The 17,658-nt window shown below is 34.5% G+C and overlaps 1 protein-coding gene across 10 annotated transcripts in view; it reads left to right on the top strand.

Annotated features, from left to right (window-relative positions):
- Positions 1-15,066, top strand: part of LOC127862000 (aminopeptidase O-like) — a 60,054-nt gene extending 44,988 nt beyond the window's left edge. For 9 of the 10 annotated variants that reach the window (XM_052400855.1, XM_052400853.1, XM_052400851.1 and 6 more), the window contains 11 exons: positions 184-370; positions 3,866-3,972; positions 4,253-4,331; positions 5,536-5,643; positions 6,073-6,113; positions 6,336-6,399; positions 7,578-7,640; positions 8,123-8,215; positions 8,627-8,743; positions 13,039-13,125; positions 14,363-15,066. In XM_052400855.1, the coding sequence (XP_052256815.1) occupies positions 184-370; positions 3,866-3,972; positions 4,253-4,331; positions 5,536-5,643; positions 6,073-6,113; positions 6,336-6,399; positions 7,578-7,640; positions 8,123-8,215; positions 8,627-8,743; positions 13,039-13,125; positions 14,363-14,512 (1,096 nt within the window). In that variant the 3' untranslated portion in view covers positions 14,513-15,066. Of the gene's footprint in view, positions 1-183; positions 371-3,865; positions 3,973-4,252; positions 4,332-5,535; positions 5,644-6,072; positions 6,114-6,335; positions 6,400-7,577; positions 7,641-8,122; positions 8,254-8,626; positions 8,744-13,038; positions 13,126-14,362 lie in introns of those variants that run through there. The other variant, XR_008040393.1, reaches the window with a different exon arrangement.
- The last annotated feature ends 2,592 nt before the right edge of the window (positions 15,067-17,658 follow it).

Raw genomic sequence — 17,658 nt, forward strand, 5'->3', positions numbered from 1 at the left:
ACTCTGTAATGATGTAGACCATTTTTGCAATTTCAATTTAAATTACTCATAACACTATAATATGACATCCGCATGGATTTGATTCATGCTTTCAATTTAATGTACTTCCATTTACAATCGGTCGTTGGCTGTTTGAACATGTGAACATGCGTTAAAATTTGGGTCTTAAATTGTACATTTCAGCCCGAGTCTAATGTTTCTCTCACAGTCCGTGCTTGCTCCAGATGGCGAAATGTTACTGCGTGTCGCTCACGAGCTCAGTCATTCTTGGTTCGGCCTTCTGATTGGTCCACGTGACTGGCACGAGGAGTGGCTTAGCGAGGGGTTCTGCACATATACGGAAGCCGTTATACATAATGGCGCTTTAGGGGTTCGTTTTGATGCGTCATTGATTTACTGATATGCATAAATATAAATATATATAAAATACATAAAGCTAACCTTAGCACGACATTTTCGCTGGATATATATAAGTAAGTTAACAATGTGTGTTTTCAATAGCGACTTTGCGATTTACCAAGTTTGATTGACATTCAAAGTTTGTGTACACCTATAAAATCGCATACGAGATAAAAATGGGGTAAGATCGCACCGTAACAAGATAAATATCCTCATGTTGTTTTTTGCAAGCACTGTTTCAACATATTAAAACATACACTTGTTGTAGTTGGAAAAGTTTGAACGGTAGCTTACTAATTGCTACGCCATTTTTGCACTTCTTTGTAAGAGCCTATACATAACATTTTGTTTGTTTTGCTTTCCTAGTTGACACGGATGACATCGTGTTGCTAAGATAACGATTATTTTCCCCAGGACGACTACATACTTTTGGGTACAGCAATATTCATTCCAATAACCACTTATAGAGCCTTTATTAATAAAAAATAGCCTTTTATGTAATTCGCGTCGACACAAAAAAAACGCAAATACCAAATCATTCAACGATGGGTATCATCTTAGAGAGGCATCATACTAGTTTAAACCGGGTTTTTGTCGCCGAACCGCACTCTAAGGCTAGTGGTGTTCACAACTGACAACATGAAACACATCAAAAAGACATTGAAATACTTCGAATTAATCTGGGAGCACCTCATTGGAACGACAATTAATTGGACATACGTTTATTAAAGTCTATTTTCGCGTCAAACTTGTCAAGTAGTCGACCATTCTTGGTTGTCTTTAAAAAAGTGCATATTGAGCTTTTTAAACGTAAATGTTTAAGGGCAACTGTCAGTACATGTAATGAAGGCAAATAAATCAACGCGCCCATGCGTTAAATAAATTATTGATGTAATTTGCTTGCTGGTTATTTATATGGACATTATTTCTGTTAATATATGTGTATACAGCACCAAGCAGTAACATACACTAATTCCGATCAAAAACCAATAGTGTTTGGTGTAAGAAAATAATTTACAAAATATGCTTATATTTCAGGTTCTTGATTCGCGTCTTTTAATGTTTCCATAACTCGTGTTGCAAAATCTGTTAACAGCTAGTTAACGAATACGCGCTTGTTTTTATTTGCATATCTGTTATGTTGATATTGTCGGATTAAAGAATGTACGGATATGTTTGTAATTGTGCAACTAACACATTATTTAAACTAAAGTTGGCATCTACAATTATCATAAGATGTTGCATATGTGATGGTTAATTCTATGGATATGGAATTAAAATCGTCTAAAAACATTATGAAAACTTAAACTACACTATGTTTAAATTTTACAATATATTAAATATTTTCGTTGATACCTGTAAAAGAAACACAAATTACATTTACATTGAAACTTTTTTAATGCTAAACATTGTCTTTTTCGTACCCAATTACTGAATTCTATTTACTTGTCATAACTAAATATTCTATTTTCCTATTTGTATTGTCCCCTACCGGTTTAACCGGAGGGGACTTAAGGTTTGCGCTCTGTCTGTCTGTCTGTCTGTCTGTCTGTCTGTCTGTCTTTCGGTCTGTCTGTCTGTCTGTCTGTCTGTCTGTCTGTCTGTCTGTCTGTCCGTCACACTTTTCTGGATCCTGCGATAACTTTAAAAGTTATTCATATGTTTTTATGAAACTTGAAACATGGATAGATGCAATATGGACATTATGCACGTCATTTCATTTTGTTCCTACATCAAACATTCTGGTTGCTATGGCAACAAATAAAAAAATATCAGTATTTACCAACGTCCGATATATAGTTCATTTTTATAAACGGTAGCAATATCGGACGTATATTCTTTTAATCGTTGAAGAAGCGGGATAAAGCAATCATTATTAAACCAATTCAATAGGTATATTTAATACTTATATTTTGACGGTTGACATACTTTTAAAAAATGTACATTTTTTTATTTGAGAGCCTTAAACGAGCTATTCACACGTGTGCATGACTATGTTACTATAAACTTAATATACACGTATAAACTAACAAGTCAAGTACTGATTAGGAATCAACTGAAGTGTGCTTCGTTCAAATCTTCTGTTCGGCGAAAAGATATATACATACATGTAAAACATTACGTAATCCGTATGAAAAGCATAACAGCGAGGGCCTACTGATTGCTAGAGTAAAATCTTTCCAGGACATATAATACAATTTTTTGCAAGGCGGTTGTTTTCAATTAATGTTCATTAGAGCTTTTTCCAAGTTCTTCAAGGAAATTACATATACCTATGATATTTTTACTAATATTGTAACGTGTCATTGTCCGTAAAAATACAATTGTGTGTCCATAGCGAGAAGACATGTTTAATTTATATTTCATCCTTACAAAAGAAACAGTGACACATGAATGTTGAAGTAATCGTTAAGATTTGGACTCTGGCTGGCTGTACATATTGGTCTGATCAATAAATGTTCTCTTGACACGCGGCGGGCATGTATTTTAATAAGATTCATTTAAAGGATTAATACCGTAATTAGTTGTTGGATTACTGTAACTGATTTTTGTATAAATTGTCGATTTTGTTACGACTGACCTGGACCTTTTCGGAACGCAAACTGACCGTTGTTCTTCCCCAAAACGTGTGTTAACCAATTTTCTAAATACTCATCTTGTTAATTGATGATAGCTGCAATCAGATAATTGGCTAATACACGGCATTCGTCTGCAATAATTGTAATGCTTAAAATGTGTAGACATACTAACATCAGTTTCTATGCAGTGCCAATGTTTTCGTTAAAAATCGAACATTCTTATTGGAATTTCGAATTCGGATATCAGACTGCTTTCCGAATATTCAAAACTTCGTTATTGATCCTATTATGTATCATAAAAAGTACTTTTTTTCGGAATTTACAGTTAATAAATAGGTGAAAAGGAATCGTGCACCCAATTTATTGTAATTAGTATTATGTAGACTATTATAAGTCAAGGAATAAAAACTCAATAATTTTTCTCTTTTTAATTATTGTATTGACAAATTTACTAACATCGACATACATGTTTTACGTCATTTGCGAGATAAGAAAACTGATATTATCACGTATACGTGATTAAAGGAACTGTCGTATATTACACGTTTAAGAGACAAATTTATGACATCAATGTTATATTAGACGTAAATTATCAAAAACTCGAAACACGATACGAACATACATTCAATAAGTCATTATGGAACAAAATATTCGAAGACGCGTTTCATTGATAGTTTAATTGATCCGGTCTTTAGAAGGCGGACTCGTTAATTCTCTTTGAACCAACGAACCGCAAGAGCGAGGCCCAAAGCGGCGTCAGCTTTGAACGTATGAGACAATGCAAGTGACCTTCAGGGCATATGGCGATGAACTGTCGTGAATACGTGTGTCATTAGCAGCGGTAGCAGTTTGCGTACTATTAACTTGTGTTTGCATTGCTCTTCCAGAAATCAGAAAAACAGTTCCAACATGAAAGGCAGATCATTGACTACCTGAAGTTCAGGACTCTTTTGGCAGAAATAAACAATACGTCTGACGATTTACAACATCTACGGTATGTGCAACATTTACCACTGAATATCCTGTCGATAATTTATGCCTCCCGATCTCATTGCATACGAGGGATTGCGCAGATTGTTCAAAATAAATTGTCTATACTTTATATGTTTTATATACCTTCATATGTCTTTTAAACAGTGCATGTATCCGGTGTGTGGCGAATATCTTTTAAGCAAAAATGCGATAATTGCAAAATTACATTCCAAGCAAACCGCATAATTCTCGATTAGAAGGCTGTTAATGAAAGAAACCCTATGGGTATATCTTCATTACAGAGTGAAGCCTTCAGAAGAAAACGTTATTAAAAATGGGATGAACCCAGACAAAGGATTTTTGCAGCTGCACTATATAAAGGTTGTTGAATACATGTAGAGTGAATTTTGTATGCCCCAGTGGGATTGTTCACAATTTAAGAAACCTTTTATAAATTTTCTTTTATTTTAACAGTTAGTGTAATTATGTATTTAAAAACGGGAACAAAACTATTTAAAAGCGGGGGGAAAGCATACATTTATATTGTCTATGGCCCCAGTAGTTCATGTAAAGTTACCGTACGAATGGACTTTCATTTATTTACGTTTACTTAACTTTCCAAAAGGGGTTGATTCCAGTCAAAGACTGTAACGCGACTAATATGTTGCATTATTGTGTTTTAGAAAGGATCTGCTTGCACCTCTGCTTGTGTTCGTAAACACCTTCTAGATATTAACTACTAAGCATTAGCCGATAGTGGCTGTATGATCTTAGAAATGTGATGTTACTGAAAGCATTATTGTAAAAAGTTTCTATTTACAACTTGTTATTTGATCTGCCTCCATTTATAGCTTACATTCACATCAATGCCGTTGTTTACGTACGACATAAAACATAAACAACTATTCAAGTTCGGGAAAATTACATCTAGCTTCGTGTCGATGGTCTTGCAATTATACGTGTGCTCTGTAATTATATTTGAACTAGTGATGTACAGCATTTACTGTGTTTTACGACAACAACAATAATTGCAATAAGCTGGTTAATTTGTAAATACAAAGATGACTTGATCGAGTTTATGCATTCTGAAACAAACGCATGTAAATTATATGAATATCTGCATTCACTTGTAATTAAGTGTTTTGTTAGAAAGATACAAACCGAAATGCTGAATTAGACTAACAAAAAGGCGAACGTAGTATTAATATTGTAACGAAATTAAAAAATATTATTCTACACAAACTAGATGAACCTGCAAAGATAAGATAAAAGAGTAATGAGTAGACTTTCTGTGTCAAATAATTGAATCCAACAAATCAGAGTTGTAATGATGGATTCTTTCGCGTTTTTATGCGTTTGTTCTATGTATATTTCTTTATTTACACGTATCTTATATCGAAAGGCATCCATTTTGGAACAAATATGCATTATCAAGTACGATCATTATAACGTTCGTTCATAAAGCTGTAACCGCGTGACACATTTTTGCTCAAAATGAATTAATTATCCAAAATGCATTATTGATGTTATTGATATGATTAGTTTATATCATTACTTATAAAATAAATATTCGATTATGTTGCAGGGTTACTTTTTGTTGAAATTCTTGGAAGAAAAATCTTCCTCGACGCGTTTTTGCGAGTTTCTTTCAACAATCGTCAGTCGCTTTCATCACAACCTGATAACGTCCAAGGTATCATCATATATTTGTAAAAAGTTTTTTTTTAAATTTAAATAGTATTACTTTTATCGTCACATGTCTTAACACGTTAATAAATACATTTTACACTTATGTCGCGCGTAATTTAAGTATTTTCCATAAGTATTTCTGCTACAGGGTTGAAACTTAACAACTATATTAATCAGCGTATGAAATTAAGTTCGTCTCGACCTTAGTGGAATTTTTAGACATAAGGGAATATTAGGACATAAGTGTCCATCGCAAACATTTTATAGTTTATAGCATCTAAATATTCGTTAAAAAAATCATAAAATTCGTCCTCTACATAATAGTTGCTCTCAGTGTATTTACTTTGTACAGAATATCACTGAAAGTTTACTATACTACAGCATCTGACTGAAACCACTTTTTAGATCTTTATGAAGTAAATGAATTTTTCAGGACATCCTGGTGTTATATTTTGAACTTTTCCCTGAACTAAGGTATGCTTTTTTGGTTTTTATATTTTAAAACTATGTAATTACAATACTAGTACACTCAAACCATATACCTAATGAATTAATGGTAACGTATACATTGTACACGTTCATAGGTATGTTTGCAATTTAGACTTCCATATCTCTTTGCATTAAATTAAGTCTTTGAATATGTATGTTAATGTGTGAACTTATTGTACTGCTTAATGCATGTTTGCTTGAATTCAGAGATCACGCTTTTAACGAAGACACAGTGTCCGCAGAGTGGCTTGATACACGTGAACTTCCGACGGTAACCATATGATATTGTAGTTCTATAGTATGAATTATTAGCACCGGATAGACGCATTAAATCAGCAGCTTATACAGTATTGACAGAAGGGACACATACAAAGAATAAGCCACGATAGGTTTCTTTCTCAGTCCTGTATCATGCTTACATCTAGAAAGTAAATGCTGCAAAGCTTCAAAGAGGAGTCTTGTAGTAGTTTTCATTGCGAAACACGTATCATTCTTGCTACATTTTTTAAAAGAAAAACCTCAGTAATATGTTTTCACACAAATGGAATCTTTCCTTAGTGCAGACAGGAAAAGTTATTCCGAAAATAGTACCTAGAAAAAAAGTTCAAGCACAACTAAACAAAGGCAAGTTGTATTCAATACGATTGAGACGACATATTTTTATTTGTTTAAAGAAAGCAATGCAAATATTGCGAGCACAAATATTTTGACAATGTAACAAAATGTACACACTCAAGTGTGCAACCATTGGGCCTAGGGCTACCAAATTTGGTATGTAGTGACATCTTATAGTTCTCTGCCAAGTTTGTTCTTGGTGAGATAAATGTACCTACGTTATAAGCAAAGGACCTGTGCGACAATTCCCGGGCTTTTTAGTCTGTTTAGTTAACACCGTAGTAACGTTTTCCATATATAAAAATGCTCACCCTTCCAACTTTAAGCGTCCAGTGGGACGAGGGATAGAAAGAGAAAGTCACATGCTTGAGTACATTTCAACCCATGCGCATTGCACGCTCTTTTCGCATAAAAAACAGTGGAGCGATATAGGGCCATCATGGCCCTCTTGTTTGCATTTCTCAGAAGATAACAGATTCATCCTTAAATTGACGCAAGGTTTGCACAATCTGATGTTAATAAAAGCTAAAACAATACTTTGAAATTTAATCTACTTTACAATTAATATTGAACGGTAATTGGATTTGATGTAATCAAACATTTAGTTTGTCACACTTTATAATTTTTGAAAGTTTTCCATAATTAAATTTGTATTAATTGACTGTATAAACATTGCACATTTTTTTACCAAATGACATTTTCGAGTAGTCTTTGAAGATCGATAAATATATATTAGTTATAAACATATTTTTGCAATAATTGAGTTTAACGTTATTAAAATTGCTGTCGTGATCTGTTTGCAACAGTCTATTTATTCAGTGTGTGTTTTTTAAGCATTTATTCAAGACTGCTACAGACATTAATGAAAACCCGTTTGTGATTCCGGTATTTAAGTTGGTAAGTATAATAAATGTAAAAATAATGTTTTATAATCGTATTGGCAAGCCTTTGCTAGTTCATTCTGTAATATTAATGTATTACCTTTGACAGCTGTTAATACAATTACGTCCTAAATGTTAAGAAGCAAATGACAAACTCTTTAGTAGCATCATTCTATTGTTGCGATGACCCGATTTGATATTTTCCTTTAACATTTGATAAATTATTATCAACATTGTTTTTGTCTTTCCTATATCCTGTCATATAGTATTTTACGTAAAGTGTGAGGTTTGAACTAGTTCATTCACTCGATAACTAGACCGTGCAGTGTCAATAGAAGTGCATTTAACACAAAGCCGCTAGTTCTATGACTCCCATAATGACTCTGCACCGGAATTTGATGAAATACGATAGCGCCATTTCCGTTTGTTTACAGTAATGTAGTTTGTTAAATGTCGACACAAAATGCGTTTCAGTGAACCATATCAAATTGGTTTTAGATGGAGCGGATCACGAATTACAATAGCCAGTATGCACGACTTCACTGGCAAAAACGGCGCAAACTGACCATTGATTTGCATGAAATTACAATGGTACAACCGAACTACGTTTTTTTTTACCTTCAAGCTTGGTTCGTAACTTAGATTTTATGTACGATCATTTATCGTCCTATTTGAGAGATTTACAATATTTAACAATATTTAGCCGCGGGAAAGGTTACATTGAAGTAATATGTCGGTCGGTCGGTGGACAGTCCGCCAAAATGGTATATGTTTGTAGAGAGAAAAACATTTTTGAACTGGTAAAATAGAAACTTAAATATTTCGTGAAATGAAATGAAGATATGCGAGACATGTTGCACTTCAAGTTAATACGTTTTTCTGCTAGTCGCGTTTGAGACAAGGCAATTTTTTTTTATTAATTTCATTATAATTTAAACGATACTCTTCATTTAGAGCTGTCTTATCAATAGATGTGTGTTATATTACAAAATATTATTTTAGTTTCAGAATGTCCAAACTTTAGTGATGTTGGAACATATGCTTACACACGGAAAACTTCATGCTGATGTAATAGAACTCGTTTTTTCTCAAATTAACTATGAGCGTGCTAACCCCGAGGTAAGTACATATTTGTTGTTTTTGCTTGTTTTTATAAGTGTGTTTTATTTTTATGTGTAGGTGGTTTTCTTGTTCTGTCGCCCTACGACGTAAAATCTACAGAATTGGTGATTTTAGCTCGCCTTGTTTGCGCCATTTATGGTGACATTCACGAAGCCTTAAAAGTGAGTTTTGTTTTTCTCAAATTGTATAAGTTATATACACAAATTGGATCATGCATGAACGAAAACAGGTTTTATGGTTTTATGGTTGCAATGATGATTAAATGATATTTATCAAGTGTCAATTTATTGTAAGTATTTGTGTAAGGTGAATAGCGACACGACTGTAAGTTTATTTTTTGATTTGTAGTTGTCTTACGACTCGTACCATTTGTTCACTAAGTTTCTCAGTGTTTTGCAATTGCCACGTTTTTTTCTCACAACTTCGCATAAAGCACATATTAACAAATCAATAGTCATTGGGAAAAAAGCCGGTAATGTTTATGTCTGACAGCTTATTTTGTATTCCAATTTATTCCGTTTATTTTTGTACGCCAATTCTCTCTTTGTACTTCTTTATTTTTCTACACTTTTCTCCACCCGCCTTGTTTATATGTTTTAAAAATAAACAATGCTTAATAGGGCGACACTGTGCCAGTAGTAAGTAGCTATATTACTCACTCTACTCTATATGTCTCAAGTATGTAATGATGTTCCCTTATTTTAAGCTCACCTGAACGCAACGTGGTCATGTTGAGCTTTTGTGATCACTTTTTGTCCGTCGTCCGTTGTCCGTTGTGCGTTGTGCGGCGTGAACATTTGTCTTGTTAACTCTCTAGAGGCCACATTTATTGTTTAATCTTCACGAAATTTGGTCAGAACATTGGTTTCAATGATATCTTGGATGAGTTCGAAATGGTTACGTTTGCTTGAGAAAAATGGCTGCCAAGGGGCGGGGCGTTTTTCCATATATGGCTATAGTAAAATATTGTTAACACTCTAGAGGCCATATTTATTGTCTGATCTTCATAAAACTTGGTCAGAAGATTCATCCCAATAATATCTTGGACGTGTTCGAAAATGATGCCGGTTGGTTGAAAAACATGGCCGCCAGAGGGCGGGGCATTTTTCCTTATATGGCTATAGTAAAACCTTGTTAACACTCTAGAGGCCACATTTATTTTCCGATCTTCATGAAACTTGCTCAGAAGATTTGTCCCACTGATATCTTGGATGAGTTCAAACTTGGAAACATTTGCTTGAAAAACATGGCTGCCAAGAGGCGGGGCATTTTTCCTTATATGGCTATATATGGCTATAGTAAAATCTTGTTAACAATCTAGAGGCCACATTTATTTCCAATCTTCATGAAACTTGGTCAGAAGATGATCCCAATCATATCTTGGACGAGTTCCAAAATGATCCCGGTTGGTTGAAAAACATGGCCGCCAGGGGTCGGGGCATTTTTCCTTATATGGCTATAGTAAAACCTTGTTAACACTCTAGAGGCCACATTTATTGTCCAATCTTGATGAAATATGGTCAGAAGATTTGTCTTAATAATATCTTGAATGAGTTTGAAAATGGTTACGTTTGCTTGAAAAACATGGCCGCCAAGGGGCGGGGCATTTTTCCTTATTTGGCTATATAAGGCTCTAGTAAAATCTGGTTAACACTCTAGAGGCCACATTTATAGTCCGATCTTCATGAAACTCGGTCAGAAGATTCATCCCAATAATATCATGGACGAGTTCAAAAATGATGCCGGTTGGTTGAACAACATGGCCACCCCGGGGCGGGGCTATTTTCCTTATATGGCTATAGTAAAACCTTGTTAACACTCTAGAGGTCACATTTATTTTCCGATCATCATGAAACTTGGTCAGAAGATTTGTCCCAATGATATCTTGGATGAGTTCGAAAATGGTGTTGGTTGCTTTAAAAACATGGCCACCAGGGGCGGGGCATTTTTCCTTATATGGCTATTGTAAAACCTTATTTACACTTTAGAGGCCACATTTGTTGTCCAATCTTCATGAAATTAGGCCAGAAGATTGGTCTCAATGATATCTTGGATGAGTTCGAAAATAATTATGTTTGCTTGAAAAAATGGCTTCTAAGGGGCGGGACATTTTTCCTTATATGGCTATAGTAAAATCTTGTTAACACTCTAGAGGCCACATTTACTGTCCGATCTTCATGGAACTTGGTCAGAGGATTCATCCCGATAATATCTTGGACGAGTTAAAAAATGATGCCGGTAGGTAGAAAACATGGCTGCCAGGGGGGCGGGGCATTTTTCCTTATATGGCTATAGTAAAACCTTGTTTTCACTCTAGAGGCCACATTTATTTTCCGATCTTCGTGAAACTTGGTCAGAAGATTTGTCTAAATAATATCTTGTTATCTCAGGTGAGCGACTTTGGGCCCTTCAGGCCCTCTTGTTTCATTACTTGAGCGGTATAGTATATGGATTTTCATGTTTTTGTTTGTTTAAAAAAATTTATAAACTGGTCACTAGCCTAGAAATCATGTTTTATTACAAAATTAAAGTTTATGCGTCCTTCGGGAATTAAATGGGATTAAACGGTATGCCCTCTGTAACCAGTTGTCGGATAATAATTAAACCTCGAGCAAGTGTTCCTTGGATGGTCTATTATAAGATATACTAAAATGGTTCTGCTTAGTTGAAATAAGTGGAAGTGATATGATTAATTGCATATATATAATGAATACTTGTAATAAACGCCAAATATTTCGTTGTTAATGTTACAACCATGGATAGCCCTGTTCAAAAGTTACAAAATTAGTTTTACTGAAAAACACTACCGCCATACGGCTGGGTCAATTTCTCTAGACTGGTATGAACGCTTTGACGATCTTGTCAGAAACAATTCATTGAATTACGTAGCAGCAATGTACCGTACGTAGTCCGTTAACAAAGTTGATTAAATGTTTCTGCGCTGGTGAACAACATATCCGCGAGGGTCGATGTAATGTTTCCATATATGACTTAATCGAATACGTAAAACAACATGATCGGCTGCTAAGATCTATAAATAATGGAACATAATTATTAGGATTGTTTCTCTCTCGATCATGTGGGGGGGGGGGGGGCGTTTTTTTATAATAAGGGTATACATTTTATTCAAACGACATCTCCTCTAAAACAAATGAATGCTAAAAATGAAGTTTAAAACATCTTTTTTTCTGAAACCGCAAGGGTCTTGTGTTAATAGTTGTTTGTACACATCGCCTAGTTGTCCTTAACTAAACGTGTTGAACTCATGCCTCTGGGGTCATCACTGGGCTAGCCCAAAGGGTCACATGCTTTTGGCCAGAAATATCGACACGACTTGTTTTCTTAATCGACATGACTTTTCAGAACGGATCTTTCAATTTGTTTTACGAACATATAGCCGATTGCAAATATCGCTTTCTCTAACTATTTAAAACACCGCTGAAATGGTTTCAGAAGTACCAACATTTTCTTGGTCAAAGAACAATGGCATTCCTATACATTAGATGCTAATCAAGTACAAAGCCATTTATCGTCTCTGTTGATGTTTTTTCACACAGTCATCGCGATGTTTGTGCTAAATAAATAATAAACTGTCCATCTGCACTCTTATCAATCCAACATGTGTCTTACGATATGTTCCGTATTTATTACCCCATGTTTATTTTACTGGTTTAAGCCAACGGGGTTCGGAACTTCATATCGATCACAAGCCTTCTTTAAACATGACATGTCTAAATATAGTTGTACATGTCATGCACTTATCGATAGGTGCGGAAGGCTAATTCTATCGTTTAATTATGATTGTTCGAGACATTACAGTCTGTGGTATCATTTTAAAAGTATCACACCTTATTCATGGCGATACAGCCTTTGGTAAATCGGACGCCTCAGTTGACATAACCATCCTCGGAAAAACAAAAGGTTTTATCGCCTAATTAAAATACGCATCCATAAAGGTCTATGCTAACGCAGATTGAGTTCACTTATGTACATGCTATGAAGTGTCGATTTATTTAAAACCCATCACTGTCTGTTTTACGTTGGTTATTTGATGTCAAGATCTCCATTGTTATTTGTTTAATTTGCATAACTGGTCGTTTTTAATTAACCTGAGGATTTTTTTACAAACACACTCAACTTGTATTGTACGGCCATTGGAAGCATGCCTTTAACAAAAGGCTTCCTGACAATAATAATAATCATTTATATCCTTAAATATCCTTAGTTTCAGTTTAATCCTATATTTAAACATCGTGCGAAATATGATTAATTGATTCTTTAGTTATTTTCAGGTTACACACAGAATGTGCGAGCTGATAATAAAATATAAAGAATCGTGTCTGTACGGAATGATACACGAATTTCTTATTGACCATCAGGTAAAGGTTCTTTTTATTCGTGAGCGTAGCATCTGTTTATTACAGGTTCGCCGGAGTGTCCGTCTGTACGTCCGAATCAATATACTTCAAATAGTACTTAAACTAGTTAATGGAACTTTTTATGGTGATAAATTGCCATATTGCAAAAATGCGCGTTATTTCTGTATTTTTATTCGTCGGTCAAACTAATATCTGGATCGTGCGATATGTCACAAAGTAAAGCTAGATTGATGTAACTTTGTATGTGGATAGAAGACCATCGATGAATAAGCACGTTATTAAAGTGTTGTAGTTAGACAGAAATTGTTGTTATAATTATAGATGCTATGGTTACCAAAATATTTGAAAACTTGACATTGGATACTGCGAAAACTTAACAATTATGTGAGCTAGGTTGATGAAACTTGGTATGTGGATAGAAACCATATGGGGAATATGCGCATTATTTCAACTGTATTCGTCTGTTCGACAAAAATCTTGATTTGCGAATTCAAAAAGTACTTTATCTAGGTATAAGGAAAGAAATGTTGAAAATATGGGCATTATTCAAGTTTTTACAGAGAAATTTTGTTGTTTTTATGGTCACAGAAATAAGTGGAAACTAACTTAAATATAGATTCTGCGACACCCCAAAAAGATGTAAAGGTAGGATTATTCCACTCGTTATGTGGTTAGATGGCCTTATGGTGTATATGCAAATTATATCAGGGTTTTGTCGTCAGATCAAAATTATTGAGGCTATGGTGACAGAAATAATTGAAATTAAATATGCATCCAACCATAACTTGATTGTTGTTAAGCTATGTTTGGCTATTTAATTGAGATTCTGAGTTTGTGAACTTCTGTTTTGCCTGGGACAAAGCTCTTGTGTAATGTAGTTGTTTTTAAATAATATTCTGTAATTAGGATGTTCTTTTATCTACTCCAATGCGTGTACGTTCCTAAAATAATAGTAAAACATTTAGAAGTGAACGCACTATTTAAATACGACTTATACAACACTTTTACACGTGTTAAAGTACTTATTATTATACAACTGTACGTGTAGTGTTATAGCTCACACAATTTAATATCAACTTGGCACTGAATTGTATGCATTAATACTGTATAATTCTGTGACATAAATATAAAAGTTTCCAAAGTGAAACAGGATTAAATAGATGAAAGAATACTTAAACTGATATAACACTTATAAAAATTAAAATAAATGGTGCAAAAGAATCATTTTCTTTTTCAGGCAATGGGCGTGTATTTATTTGGTGAGTTGATCATAAGTCTAGACAAACAACAGCGTAAGATAGCTGAAAATGCCTTCGCAGCGATTCGGGACGGTATGGATAAGGGTGTGAAAAGAGTGGTCGATGCCATGATTTATGGAGTTGTTTGATTTCACGATATATTTGGTGAAATAGGAATATTAGGGATATTTGACCATTCTCTTACTGATGCACAATTATGAATCGACTGCTCCGATAATTTGAACGATTGTGTGATATGTAATCATGACACGAGATGAATCAGAATTTACGCTATAACAGGAACGACGGTTAAATCGAATATTTGACGTGCTGAAAGATTGTGCACACAGTCGTGTTGTTGCTTTTGTGAAGATTATGTGACGGAAAGTCAATCAGTTTAATTCACTGGGAATCAACGCTGAACGGCTATGAAAATGAAATATAGCAAGAGTATATTTAAGGAAACAGTTTGCTTGCTAAACATGTATCCAGTCGGGATTATTGGATGTCCCATTCGTGCTTAATGCTGTGCTAAAGTGAATTTGGAATGCTAACTTTATACATGTTGACTCCAGATGCTGGTGCACGTATCAAAGCGCCTATTGTATTCATGTATTATGTCCTTGCGAAATATTGATTGTTATGAAATGAAATGTAAAACAGAATTGATGTTCTAACAAGTGTAATATACCTCATATTGATAGGTCTTTCTTTATCTTTATGCAAGATCAAGGTCCTTAAAATAGGAAAGAGACAATCAATTCACTACTGTATGCCCCCCCCCCCCCCCGCCCCCTTCAAAGAAGAGGGGGCATATTGTTTTGCTGAACGTCGATCGGTCGGATAGTATGTAGGTAGACCAGTTCGTTTCCGATAAATAACTTGAGAACGGATTGGCTTGATACTTAAAATGCGTCTCATTGGCCTTTGCCAAAAGATGTCCCCAATTGAAAGAAAGGTCACTAGGTCAAAGGTGAAGGTCACTGTCACACTAAGAGTAAAAAAATCCGATCAATATTTTTTTTAAAGAGGGACCGATCGGCTTGATACCTCCCATGTGCATTGGCGTTGGACAGTTGATGGTCCCTATTAAATATGGGGTCACTTTTTGAAACGTCAATGTCACTGATACAATAAGTGTGAAAATCTTTGCCGATCAATAACTCGTCAACGAATGGACCGATTGGCTTGAAACTTCACATGTAAATTGGCCTTGGTCAGTACCTAATCTATATTGAAATTGGGATCACTAGGTCAAAGGTCAAGGTCGCTTTCACAATAATATGAAAATCGTTTCCGATCATTTACTCGTAAGCTCTCTTAGCAAGGTTATACATGCAAAGTTTATTGTTGAGTGTCTCGTTTTCAACACTTTCTAAATATTTATACTAAGATATTTTTAACTGATTAGACTTTTTATTAAAGCACCACACCATCACTGCAAAGACCCATATTGTTTACATGGTTCAGCCCAGTAAAATCGGGCTGACCGTGAGGCCGTTTACGACCTCTTTTCTGCAGAGCTTTTATGTTAAGCAGTGTGCTCGGGCTATGGTTTTTAACCGAAGTCCCGAGGGTAAACAACCCCATTAGTTACTCGTCAGCAAATTTACCGATTGGCTTTAAGAGCACCATCAGTTGTAATTTGTGATTAAAATCAGACAAAAATCATAATCGAGTATCAAATCAAACATGCATAAACGATTATAAACCGTTTAATGTTAAAAATGATTTCACAGAGCATTTGCATGTTCAGCTGAATGTATCAAGCTCTATAAATTGGACAAAGGAAGAGATATATTGCGACATTATAATTTGATATAATTTTTAATGTTGAAAAATGATATTTTTTATCACAATAAACGGTTTATATGTACGCAAAATATAAACAAATGGAGGTGTTTTAAACTTTGAAATAAACGAACATCGACACTAATAACTGACTGCCGACTGAGTTTCTCTTAGTTTCAGTTGTTTTCAATGATTATCTGCTAAATCGGTGACATCGACTTTTCGGAAAGAGAACCGATTATCGCTGACTTTCTCATCAAAAACGATTTTATATAATCGATTTTATTCGATCATCGTGATATCACTAGTTGTTATGATAAAATATTCTCAACCCATTTACTATAACAATGATTTAACAGAAGTACATTATGTTGAGTCAACTAAAAATATATTTTATTTGCTAAGTCACACTTATATGACCTCGGAGCATTTGTCTAATTTAGAACGCGCGTGCAAAATCTAGACCAAACGTTCTAAATATGGACGGCGCGCAATAAATGGTTTATCAAATTAAGTTACCGTCATAGATTACACACTGCGAATTGTCTTGTTTCGGTAGTGCTCTATGTGTTTCTTTGTTGAAACTGGTGTTTGATAAAAGCTTAAAAAAAAGTCAAAAATAATTATTAAAAAAAAACAATCAACGAGTCAGTATGTATTGATTTAGAATGTCAAGTCAGTGATACATATTTATCAATCTGTGTTCTTTTAACATCTGTTGTAATTGTCATTTGAATGCACAGGGTGAAAATGTTTGTAACGATAAAAGAAGGAAAAAGCTTACATCAGGACGAATTGCGTAAAAGTGAACAGCAATGCAGCCCCAACTGTATTTTGACGCCTTCAACTCCGGTACACATACATTTTAATCATTCCTGACTGACTTATATATCATAAAGCACTCATTTAACTTTTATATTCCGAAATTAGTTTAAGGAATCGTGTGCCGAACAAGTGTGCAAAACAATTTTGTGTATGTCACGATACAAAAAAAACAACGCAACATTCAACTGTTGTGCTACATCAGTTGTATGTTTTGTTTCTTGGAAAACGAATTGAAGCCTTGTGCCTGCAGCTAAATGAACTCAAATATAAGTGCCACACGCGTTATCAATGGGACCTGCAAAGCCTAATATGTGCTCATCCAGGCGATACTCGAGTAAATTATTAAAATGGCTTTTCGTAACACCTTGTTATTTGATTGAAAGGTAACTAATAATTAATGCCTACAACAGAAACGTGCACCTATTCACCTCTATTTATTCATGGTATACGCAGGCTCCCATGTGAATGTTAAAACAGGTATGGACAATAACATCAAATAGTCTACTCGTTTGTTATCGATTTTAACAAAATTAATTGAAAGGTAAATTCATCGTTGTTATTGAATGTTGGTGTGGGGTTTTATATATATATATATATATTTATATATATATAATATGTTTTGCTAGGCTGTATGCAGGTTCGGATATTAGAATTATTTGTTGATATTTAAATAACGAAC

This window comes from Dreissena polymorpha, chromosome 16 (assembly GCF_020536995.1).
Source record: "Dreissena polymorpha isolate Duluth1 chromosome 16, UMN_Dpol_1.0, whole genome shotgun sequence".
In the NCBI taxonomy this organism is placed as follows: Eukaryota; Metazoa; Mollusca; class Bivalvia; order Myida; family Dreissenidae; genus Dreissena; species Dreissena polymorpha.